Raw genomic sequence first — 11,264 nt, forward strand, 5'->3', positions numbered from 1 at the left:
TATATATATATATATATATATATATATATATATAAATACAAATAAAAATCAATAATTTATTTAGATACTTGTGTTATATCAAGTCTCCAATTTCTCTTCTAGATCAGCACCATTCTGCTCCCGCCATCGAAGGAGTATTTGGGAAAGATTGGTGCATGGACCTGTGGAGAGAAGACAAGCTTCAGCCTCAGAGAAGACAGCCAATGGAGGCAGCTATGACAAACCTAGGAGCAGAGGTCAGCTCTGTTGTATTTTTTGCTATTCGATCATATGATGGCTGAATAATGAGAGAAGTATTTTTAGCTCTTTCTTTCATCCTGTTGGTAGGCAGCTGACATGATGGCGAGGGACCCTGATCTTATTTTCGTGAAAGAAGAGACATATGACGATCACCCGATTGGTCAACAGATGAGTCATATAGACAACAGAAAAAGTAAGAGTGGAGTGAAAGCAGACGGCACAGAGATCTTTACAGCCCTCACTGACGGTTTAACCCGATTTGTTTTCGTTCTACAGTTGTTGGGATGTTTGAAGATGACAACATGCTTCACAGATCAGTTGATAACCTGCAGCCTCACTCGGGGGAATTGAACAATTTCCCCATGATGCCAGAGGGACAAATGCTACAGCGCTCACAGCCCACCATTGCGGACAGATTAATAGAGGATGCAGCAATGAGCAGGCTCGTGGAAAGCACAAATCCTCCCTCAGCGTCTGTGGAACTGCCAGATTACAGCAATTGTCTCCAAACGAACACAACCAAAGAGCTCACCTTTCCATCCAAACCTGTTAAGCCAACAAAGCGGTTTGACTGTTTATTCTGTGGAAAAGTCTTTAACTATTTAAGCAGCTTAAAAGTCCATATTAGACGGCATTCCGGTGAAAAGCCTTTCAGCTGCTCGGTTTGCGGGAAACGATTTGCTCAAAAAACATACCTTAAACTTCACCAAAGAGTGCACTCTGGTGAAAAACCTTACAGCTGTCCAGACTGTGGCAAAAGTTTTTCCCAGAAAAGCTCTTTGAATATTCATCTCCGAACACACACGGGGGAAAAGCCTTATAGCTGTGTAGGATGTGGCAAATGTTATGCTTATAAGTATGGGCTAAATCATCATCAGTGTTTGAACTGGATGGTTAAACCAGAGGTGTTTGATACAGGCCCTCTAAGTAACGCTCAGAGTGACTCGACATGCAACAGTATATCTTTATTAACACCCACCATGGAGGATAAATACTGATTTAAACGAATACATTAACACTCAAAACATGGCTAAAAGTGGCTTTGGTCACAATAGACTACACCAACAGTGGTTAAACACAATTAACCAATTAAGTTATTGTGACAGGCCTGAGTTTGACTCATGAGCCTGTAAAAAAAAAAAAAAAAAAGAAAAATTATTTTTGCATGTGTTTGTTCCTAATATTTCAGACCACAAGATGATATTCCAGGAAATACTGTATTCTTATACTGTACAAGTTATATAATTAATGATTCTTAGGAAATGGTCCTGGCCAGCCTGTAAATCTACCTCCTTGGAACAGAAAGGTGAACCAAATTGTTCCTCTCAACGTCTTTTTCCATGTACAATATTTAATTAATTGAAATTAAAAATAAGACTTGGTATATATTTCTTCTTGAATATGACATTTACGGTGTTTATGTCTTGGTCATATATTTAAGCGTTCTGCTGTTATTGAAAAATGTGTTACTGTTTGAATACTTTGGTAATTCTGAATTAAAAAGAAAAAAATGTTTCGTTAACATTAGGACAAAATCTGGTTTAGTTTTGTCTTATCTCTGTCTAATGCCCGATAGAAATTTTCTCTGAATGTGAAGCTTTCCTGAACTGGTTCTGTTCCAGTTATGGTTCTAGAAGCTTAGATTTTATTATTAAAAGGATGATTAATGAGTGAAATTGAGTTTTATGAATAAAACAAATCAACACATTGGTATTAATTGTTTTGTTTTATTAAACAGAGGAATAGAAAAAAAACTAAAATCGGTAAAACACCTTTTACACCAAGCACAATACCACAGATTAATTCAAACCATTACAGACCTTGAACATGTGAGCTGGAGTATAAAGTATGAAATGATGCGTTCCACTAATTTAGTCAGAAGCGGCCTTTAGGACTACTCACCGATAGGTTTCTGTTGCCAAGGTTTGGGGTTGTTTTGATTCAGATGACCCACCTTCAACAATCTCTCGATTTAAGTGAGCCATTAAATGATGATTGAGGTTTACTTTCTGTGTGAAGGCCTTGCCACATTTAACACACAGAAAAGGTCTCTCACCGGTATGGATGCGTAGATGACATTTTAAATTGCCTTTCTGTGTAAACCTTTTGCCGCACAAGCTGCACCTGTAGGGTTTCTCACCTGTGTGAACCACATGATGAATCCTTAGAGCTGATTGGTTGGGAAAGGTCTTGCCACATAACTCGCACGACTTGATTGTCTGATGTGGAACCGGAGGGACACAGCTGTGGGAATTAAACTTCTTTCTTTTGGGGAAATGCTGCTTACAGATGTTGCAGAAGTTTGTCTTGTGTGACTTCATGTGGTGTGTCAGTGTTCCCTTGTGAAAGAATGTCCTATTACATATTTGACAGGTAAATATGCTCCTTTTTGGAGTTCTGTTTGCTTCTAAGCTGACAACATTTAAGTTATCAAGGAAGTCTTCAACCAGAGAGGGATTGTTCTCATTGCTGTTTGTCGGTAATGTCTGCTGTTTGTTTTGACTGGGCCCAACTGTAAGACTCGATGCTGCCTCAATTTGGCTTGCTTGGACAAACTGAACATCCTCCTCTTCATCGTCGTCCTCCACTTCGATTGGAATTATGTGGCTGCTAAAGGCCTCTTCTATCGTTTCCCCTATACTCAGCTCTAGACTTGTTTCCTCTGGATCTCCTCGCAACATACCCTGTTGTCCATCCTGATAAATTGGCAAGCTGCAAGTACTGCCATCAACCAAGTAAACATTTGATTCTTCAGCCGTGCTTTCTTCAGGTTCTGGTGTAAAATAAGCAGAGTCAAACTCTCAGAAAACAGGAAAGAAAATCATAATTTGCCCAGATTCTAACTCAAACTCCTCACATCTGTCTTACCTTGATTGTAAACAGTTTCTTCATTGGAGTTTGTGGCATTATTTGGTATCAACTCCTCTACTTTGATCTCCGCAAATGTCACTAGGTCTGATATATTTGCTGTAGCCTGTTAAAGAGAAAATCTTGCTTTAATCTCAAATTCAACACAATATATTGTTGAATAAGTGAGATTTAAACAGAACACGTTATTCATCGGCAGTTCTTTGAATCTTAATTCTTATTTGAACTGGACTTCTCACATATGAATGGCTGCACCAGTAAAATCATGACATTAAAACCTAAGAGTAGTAAAAACAAATCAGTTCACTAAAACTGTTAAACCAACCGAATCTTTCATAATCTTCTATTGCTATTAACTATATTTATGAATTCATTTTCCTAATGAAGCCAATTTAAGGTCTAATTCCCAGTAAAAGAAGCAGAATTCCTTTTGTGTTTAAAGGAAGTTTATTAAAAATGTTGTGATATAAATAAGAATCTCAAATGAAACAAATTTAGGCCCCATCCATTCTGGGGTTTCCATGTAAATTAAGGTACATTTATTACAATTGGATTCCAGCTTTAAAAAGCAGCATTTTTAAATGTATAACCTGTGTAGACAACACTGATATACAATGGAGAGAACAAGTAGCTGTTAATTTTAAAGGATTTCTATCATTGGTCCTATTCAAATGGGAGCAAATGAATCTAAAACAAAAATCCAGAAAATCACAAGGAGTAACTTTTTACATAATTAATTAGCCTTTTATTGCATAAGATGAGTAGCCTATATGATCCCCTAACAACCAGTAAGAACTCCAGCTCTCACAGGCCAGTTAGATCTTCTTTAAGAAGCCCTCCTCTTCTCCACTCATTAAATACACCTGTTGGAACTCATCCTTATAAAAGACACCTGTCTGCTTACTAAGTCCAAATAGATTTGGAAGGCCATCAGGGATAAAAATAGTAGACTTGCACAAGGATGCGCTACAGGGAAACAGGCATGCATCAATTATAAGAAAATGGAGGAGATTCCAGATGGCGGTCAATCTCCCTCATTCTGGGGCTCTATCTAAGAATATGGGGTGTTAGTGATTATGAAGAGGACGAGGGATCAGTAGCCCAAAATTTCAAGGCAGGACCTGGTAAATGACCTGGAGAGAGCTGACACCACAGTCTCAAAGAGAACCACTGGTAACACTATGCTGCCATTATTTAAAATCCTGAAGCAAGGCAGCACGTGTCTTGCCCATCTATTTGGATGATCCACAGGAGGAATGGGAAAGTTTTTGAAGTCTGATCACAACCCTGAAGCCAGGAGGAGGAAACCTAACTCTTAGGAGATGCTTTTCTGCAAACAGGGACAGCATCGTTGGAAGTGGATGGTTGAGGCCATGTAATGGGAGAATTTGGTCAACAGCCCTCTTCCCTCATTAAAGGCATTGAAGGTGGGTTGTGGCTGGGCCTTCCAGCATGACAATGACTCAGCCAGGTTCACTATGGATTCTATAGAGATGCTTCATATAAAAATACATCAAGGTCCTGAAGTAGCCAAGCCAATCTCCAGAACCGAACTCAATCGGAAAATTTTGACAGGCCTTAAACAACCCAGAAACATGAAAGATCTGAAAAATGATGTGTATGGAGGAATGGTAGAAAATCCCTGCTACAGTGTGTATAAACCTCTTAACTTTAGAAAATATCTGATATCTGAAATTGCAAACAAAGTTGTTATTATAAATGATGAAGTATTGTTTTTCTGATCAAATACTTATGTTGTGCAATAAAATTCTAACTAATAACTTGAAATTATTGGATTCTTGATTTTTGCTCAGCATTTCATTACTCACAGTTGACCAGTAGCAATGATATAAAAAAAAAAGAAAGCTTTCAACATTCTCTATAAGTGGGAAAAAATAAGGGAGGAGGGGGTGTGGACAGCACAGAATGCAAGCATGCAAAACCACACAGATGTAGAAGTAGAAAACACAGCTTTTTCTGACATTTATAAAGCTTCATCAAGTCATCCGATAGCAACGCTAATTTCTCCCCCAAGAGTTTTTCACAATCTTTAAATTTTGTGAAAATTATAGGCCCCATCATAAGATGTTTCTAGATTTTTACATTTGCAAATTTTCCGAATAACAGATTATAATGTAGACAAAGGGTTCTAAAAACATGTAAATATAGGCTGTGCCCGAACATACGCCCTAACCCTTATATAGGGATGACGCCATTTTATATCAGTGTCTGGTAGATGAAAAAGTAGTAAAACTGGTGGAGCCAAAATTTCCCACAATGCACCTTGAAAAGTAGTGTGCATCCATGGTCACTAGACAAAGGCTACGTTCACACTGCAGGCCTTGATGCACAATTCTGATTTTTTGAGAAAAAACACAATCTTTTCAATATGGTTAAACATAATACTTCTCTCCGCATCATCATCTGCCATGGTAGTTGTTTTTCTTGCCGCTTCTGCGTAGCAAGACGCATAATAGTGAGCTTTGTCAGGTATTAATGGCGTTCAGGTCGGATGAATGCGATCTGGTCGTATTTGAAAAGATCAGATTCGTATCTAATTCAGGACCACATAGCCAAGTGGCCTGGGTCGGATTGGAAAAAATTGGATCTGTGTTGTTCAGACTGCCATGAAAAGATCAGATCCAGGTCGCATATGGGCAAAAAAAAAAATTGGATTTCACTTCAGGTTGTAGTGTGAACATAGCCAAACAGATATATAACAGCATGCTTTGTAAAAGTTCCCCTCACAAAGCATCATGGGATTCGTTTTTGGGGAAAGGAGAACAAAGATGTGACAGGCAAAGTGCAGGGAGCCGGAGTCAGGTGACCAACAGAGAGCGAAAAGTACTGGTCATCTGTCTGAATAATCAGTTAAGATTCAATATAAAGTCCATTATATAGTCCCCGCTTTATATAGTGACCTAGGGGTTAGGATGGACTTTCTTACACAGCCACAGTCTTATAGCCCTTTCCTAAGTTGTTCATAGTTGCAGGTGTGCACTAAACTATTTTACTTTAGTAATGGCAAACCAAATGCAAAGAACTGCTTTTTTAAAAACTGCAAATTGATTTGGTTGAAACAGTTGTTAATAATGGATCAGGAAAACTGGGATGCTTTAGAGCAGCTTAGATTGTAGAAGATATTGGATTTCAGCACATATTATGTCAAATTGAAGTAAAAGCTGACAGTTTCTTCTCACATTTTTTTGTGTCTTTATATATATATATATATATATATAGATAGATAGATAGATAGATAGATAGATAGATAGATAGATAGATAGATAGATAGATAGATAAAAGTGTTCATGTGATGAGATGATTTAAAAAATATATTGTTGACAGTAATTACGACCTTTTAGACATTTTGGAGCCAAACAAACATATGAATGGCAGCAGGACATAGGGTATCCTCATCTGTGTTATATTGCAGCAATAATTTGATTATAACAGTATATTAATAGGGACTGTTTCTCCGTCCTAACATGATGTTTTTGTTTTATTATTTTCTCACCTTATCAGAAGGCATTGGTGAATCGTCACATTTTTCGAGGCTGTGTGGGTCTCTGTCTTTCCAAAGATTTATACTCCAGCTGTTCCCAAAGATCCCCTCTGCTGTCGGAGGGCAGCCAGCTAAGACAAAGAGAAGTAGAATAAATCAAAGCTGACCATGTCTGCTCACACTAAACCGCTTTAATTGGCGACACTGATACCATCACTGCTGCAGACAGTCTGCACTCCTACGCTGCAATAACTTCTACTCTTCTTGGGGTTGTCTTCTCTTACACAGGTCAGCTCACACTGCAGACTGTTTATTTTCTCTGCCAGGGCTGAGTTTGCTAACAGGAGCCTGGAGAGCTCCGCTCGCAGCTCGGCTGAGTCCTGCTCCACCACCTTGCAGACCTGGCTGAACGCAGACTTTGCCATCGTCTCCATTATGGAGGATAGCTGAGAACGGATGGGGAGGCGGCTCGCCATTACGGACGAAAGCAACAGGGCTTCACAGGAATATAAAGAAATTATAATTCTTGTTTAATTTAGAAAATAACGCGTAGTGCTAAAATAAAACAGTTACTTTAGCCACACCTAGCCGGCGGAGCTAATTTGAATCAACGGCGCTCAAAGCGGGACAGAAATAAAAGTTACACAGGTGACGTATTTCCGGCGGATGTAACTGGTCAGCTGCGTTGTGTTAGCGCTTCCTTGTTCCGAATGAAACCTAAAGCAGTAGTTTTTATTTGTGTTTTAGACTGATATTAATGCGAACCGACCTTGCGACTGTCAGCGCCACCTTTAGCGGACGGGATTCGGATCAGTTTGAGCCGCAGTCATGAGCACGGAGAAAGACTTTTCACCCCTCACGCCCAACATTGTAAGGGCTCTGAATGATAAACTGTATGAGAAGAGGAAAGTCGCGGCTCTGGAAATAGAGAAGCTGGTGCGGGAGTTTGTGGCCCAGAACAACTCCACTCAGATCAGACATGTGATTCAGATCCTGGCATCGGAGTTTGCCCTCTCTCAACACCCCCACAGCCGCAAAGGGGGTCTGATCGGACTGGCAGCTTGCTCCATCGCCCTGGGAAAGGACTCTGGTCTGTATCTAAAGGAGCTCATTGAGCCTGTACTCACGTGTTTCAATGACTCAGACAGCCGTCTGCGCTACTATGCATGTGAGGCCCTGTATAACATAGTGAAAGTGGCCAGAGGAGCAGTTCTGCCTCACTTCAACCTGCTTTTTGATGGTCTCAGCAAGCTTGCAGCTGATCCAGACCCTAATGTGAAAAGTGGATCTGAACTCCTGGACCGATTGCTGAAAGACATCGTTACCGAGAGCAACACCTTTGACCTGGTGGCTTTTGTCCCCCTGTTGAGGGAAAGAATCTACTCCAATAATCAGTACGCCAGGCAGTTTATCATTTCTTGGATCCATGTCCTGGAGTCTGTGCCAGACATCCACCTGTTAGATTATCTCCCTGAGATCCTGGATGGGCTCTTTCAGATCCTGGGTGATAACAGCAAGGAGATCCGCAGGACATGCGAGGTGGTGCTCGGAGAGTTTCTGAAGGAGATCAAGAAGACCCCCTCAAGCGTGAAATTTGCAGAGATGGCCAACATTCTTGTCATTCACTGCCAAGTTGCAGATGAAACCAAACTGACGAATGATCTGATCCAGCTGACGGCTATGACGTGGATGAGGGAGTTCATCCAGCTCGCAGGCAGAGTGGTGCTCCCTTATTCCTCTGGCATTCTCACTGCAGTGCTGCCCTGTCTGTCCTATGATGACAGGAAGAAAAATACCAAAGAAGCAGCTAGCGCCTGTAATAACAGCCTGATGAAACTGGTAACCCCTGAAGATGATGAAGATGTTGAGGAAGAAAAAAGCGGGAGTACAGGCTCACCCTCTGCTGGAGAAGGCCAGCCCAAAGTGGAAGGAGACAGCAATGACATGCTGAATGCATCCCAGGAATCTGTTGGTCTGAGCAACATTAGCTTCTTTACTCCAGCAGGCTCTGACAGGCCGCAAGTAACTCTGGATCTGGATGGGATTGTCCAGGTGTTGGACCGCCACCTCCATGACTCCTCCACTGGCATGATGACCCGCATAGCTGTACTCAAATGGCTTTATCACCTTTACATTAAGACGCCACGCAAAATGTTTCGCCACACAGACAGCCTTTTCCCCATTCTCCTGAAAACACTATCTGATGAGTCGGATGAAGTCATCCTGAAAGATCTGGAGGTGTTGGCTGAGATCGCATCATCACCAGCTGGCCAGACAGACCAAGCCTTCTCCTGTGACATCACTGACAACAAGCTGGTGCTTAAGGTACCAGAGGGTCCCAAACCAGGACAACAGCCCAATGCAGGCTCCAAGGCTTTGGACTCCTCCCCATCCACCCCCAGTATGAACTCCTACTTTTATAAGTTTATGATCAATTTGCTTAAGCGTTTCAGTCTGGAGAGGAAGCTTCTGGAAAACAGAGGAGCTTTCATCATCCGGCAGCTGTGTCTGTTGCTTCATGCAGAGAACATCTTCCACTCTATGGCTGACATCTTGTTGAAGGAAGAGGACCTTAAGTTTGCCTCCACAATGGTTCAGACGCTCAATACCATTCTGCTAACCTCTGCTGAGCTTTTCCAGTTACGCAACCAGCTAAAGGACCTGCACACTCAGGAAAGCTGTGCTTTGTTCTGCTGTTTGTATCGTTCCTGGTGCCACAACCCCGTGGCCACAGTGTCACTTTGTTTCCTCACACAGAACTACAAGCATGCATACGATCTCATCCAGAAGTTTGGAAATCTTGAGGTGACGGTGGACTTCCTGATGGAGGTTGACAAACTGGTGCAGCTCATAGAAAGCCCAATTTTTACCTACCTGCGCCTGCAGCTCCTAGATGTGGAGAACAACCCGTATCTGATTAAGGCGTTGTATGGTCTGCTGATGCTGCTGCCTCAGAGCCAGGCGTTCCAGCTGCTCTCCCATCGGTTAAGGTGTGTTCCTAACCCAGAGCTTATGAGAACTGTGGATGAATCCAAGTATATGGACTCTAAAAAGCAAGCAGCGTGCAACAAGTACTCCACTCATACTCAGATGGATTACAGCGAGCTGCTGCAGCATTTCGACCGTGTGCAAAGCAAACACCTGGAGGTCCGACACCAGCGCTCTAGCCGCGCATCTGATCACCATGACAGGAGACTGATGTGAGATTTGTAGTAATGGATAATTGAAAACAGTAAAGTGTGTCGTACATAAATAGCATACCAGTTATTGTTATTGAAGGCAAGAAGTATTACGTATATAAAATTATTTCTTTGAAAAACACTGAATATACCCTGTATGTGTGTATTTTGGCATTCCTGATATATGGTATGTAACAAACTAGAAAAGTATAGATCTCACCTTGTAAAGAATAACTTAACCTGCTTCCATATAAATTTGATAGGAAGGATGTATATATAAAAAAAAAAATCTATAACTTGATATCTGTTTTCTTAATTGTTTCCTAATGTGCAGCGCTACTACTAAGCATGTCTTTAAGGTTGCCTTAATCATGGCTGCCAGAGAAGGAATCTCACATGTTCCAGCGTCGATTCCGATCAGCTGACATCCAAGCCTGCTAATGAGTCATTTTACATTGCAGAACTTCAACTTTATTTCTCGCACATGTATTTTCCAACCTTTTTGTATGCAAAGATCTTCAATTATTTGTGATGTCTCACTGCAGTCATTCTATGTGAAAATAAAGAAGACCATGTAACTGTTTTTTGTGGTTATTAATTTTTGCACTGCTGAGGGGATCAGAGTGTTTATGAGAAGCAAAACAAGGCACTTGTTCCTTCCCTGTTGGCAAATCGTTTTTTACATTTTAACATATTTCATCTACCATATGTAAGAAACAGTAATTATTTTTTGATGAGTTAAAGCTGTGTTAGTGTATTTAAGTAAATATTTAACGCTACAACTGCAGCATGAAGAAAATAACCTGCCTTTTTTGTATTTTTTAGAACAAATTATTGCAAATCAGTAAAAAAACAAGCTTTTTCTGCAGTTTTTTTCCCTAAAAAATGGTGTTTAACTAAAGAAAAATACATTACAAAATAAAGGTAGTACTTTCTTTGCAAGTAAATGTTACATTTATCACTCAAGAACACATGTGCAACAGGTTCCCTGATAGATAAAAACTTTGGTTCAACTAGAAAATTAATGTTTAAAAGATTATCCCTATTCATCCAACAGTGTTTGCCTATAGCAACATTAATTTGAAACTGAAAATAAAGTGGGATGAAAACATATACAATTTTCCAGTATTTGACCTGATCATTTGTGAAGCAAAAAATGTTGTTTTTGGTCACTATCTTATTGATTAATGCGTGGTGAGATAATTCCTAAAATGTATGATGTAGTCAGAGAAAAATAGATATCAACTCATGTAAAACATAAAAACTGGACATTTAATTTTTTTTGTTTTAACCAGAAACTTGCTTAGATGTCATTATAGATTTTTGTTTGCTTCATTTACATTTTGCCCAACTTCTTCATTGCTTATGTGGAACTGCTGCCCAAAAATGTCCTAAAGTGCCTAGTGATTTATAGTGAAACTAGAGTGCTTGAGGCCCCCACCCACCCTGCAGCAATAATAATTTGATCTCTAAAG

General features: G+C 40.3%; 3 protein-coding genes across 3 annotated transcripts in view; 2 read left to right on the top strand and 1 right to left on the bottom strand.

The window, feature by feature from the left end:
• LOC107093395 (oocyte zinc finger protein XlCOF8.4-like) overlaps positions 1–1,915 on the top strand; it is a 7,039-nt gene extending 5,124 nt beyond the window's left edge. The window contains exons 6-8 of the mRNA XM_015388429.1: positions 103–236; positions 328–433; positions 517–1,915. Of these exons, the coding sequence (XP_015243915.1) occupies positions 103–236; positions 328–433; positions 517–1,238 (962 nt within the window). The 3' untranslated portion in view covers positions 1,239–1,915. The remainder of the gene's footprint in view (positions 1–102; positions 237–327; positions 434–516) is intronic.
• Positions 1,916–1,967: 52 nt separating this feature from the next.
• Positions 1,968–7,233, bottom strand: LOC107093416 (zinc finger protein 502-like). The gene is made up of 4 exons (XM_015388461.1): positions 6,822–7,233; positions 6,623–6,741; positions 3,109–3,214; positions 1,968–3,013 (listed from the first exon to the last, which is right to left on the bottom strand). Exons 1-4 carry the CDS (start codon positions 7,084–7,086, stop codon positions 2,139–2,141), a joined length of 1,365 nt encoding a protein of 454 aa, XP_015243947.1. The 5' UTR covers positions 7,087–7,233; the 3' UTR covers positions 1,968–2,138.
• Positions 7,234–7,280: 47 nt separating this feature from the next.
• Positions 7,281–10,364, top strand: vac14 (Vac14 homolog (S. cerevisiae)). The gene has a single exon (XM_015388460.1). It carries the CDS (start codon positions 7,439–7,441, stop codon positions 9,812–9,814), a length of 2,376 nt encoding a protein of 791 aa, XP_015243946.1. The 5' UTR covers positions 7,281–7,438; the 3' UTR covers positions 9,815–10,364.
• Positions 10,365–11,264: the final 900 nt, after the last annotated feature.

Source organism: Cyprinodon variegatus, unplaced genomic scaffold (genome assembly GCF_000732505.1).
Source record: "Cyprinodon variegatus isolate N-32 unplaced genomic scaffold, C_variegatus-1.0 Scaffold423, whole genome shotgun sequence".
In the NCBI taxonomy this organism is placed as follows: domain Eukaryota; kingdom Metazoa; phylum Chordata; class Actinopteri; order Cyprinodontiformes; family Cyprinodontidae; genus Cyprinodon; species Cyprinodon variegatus.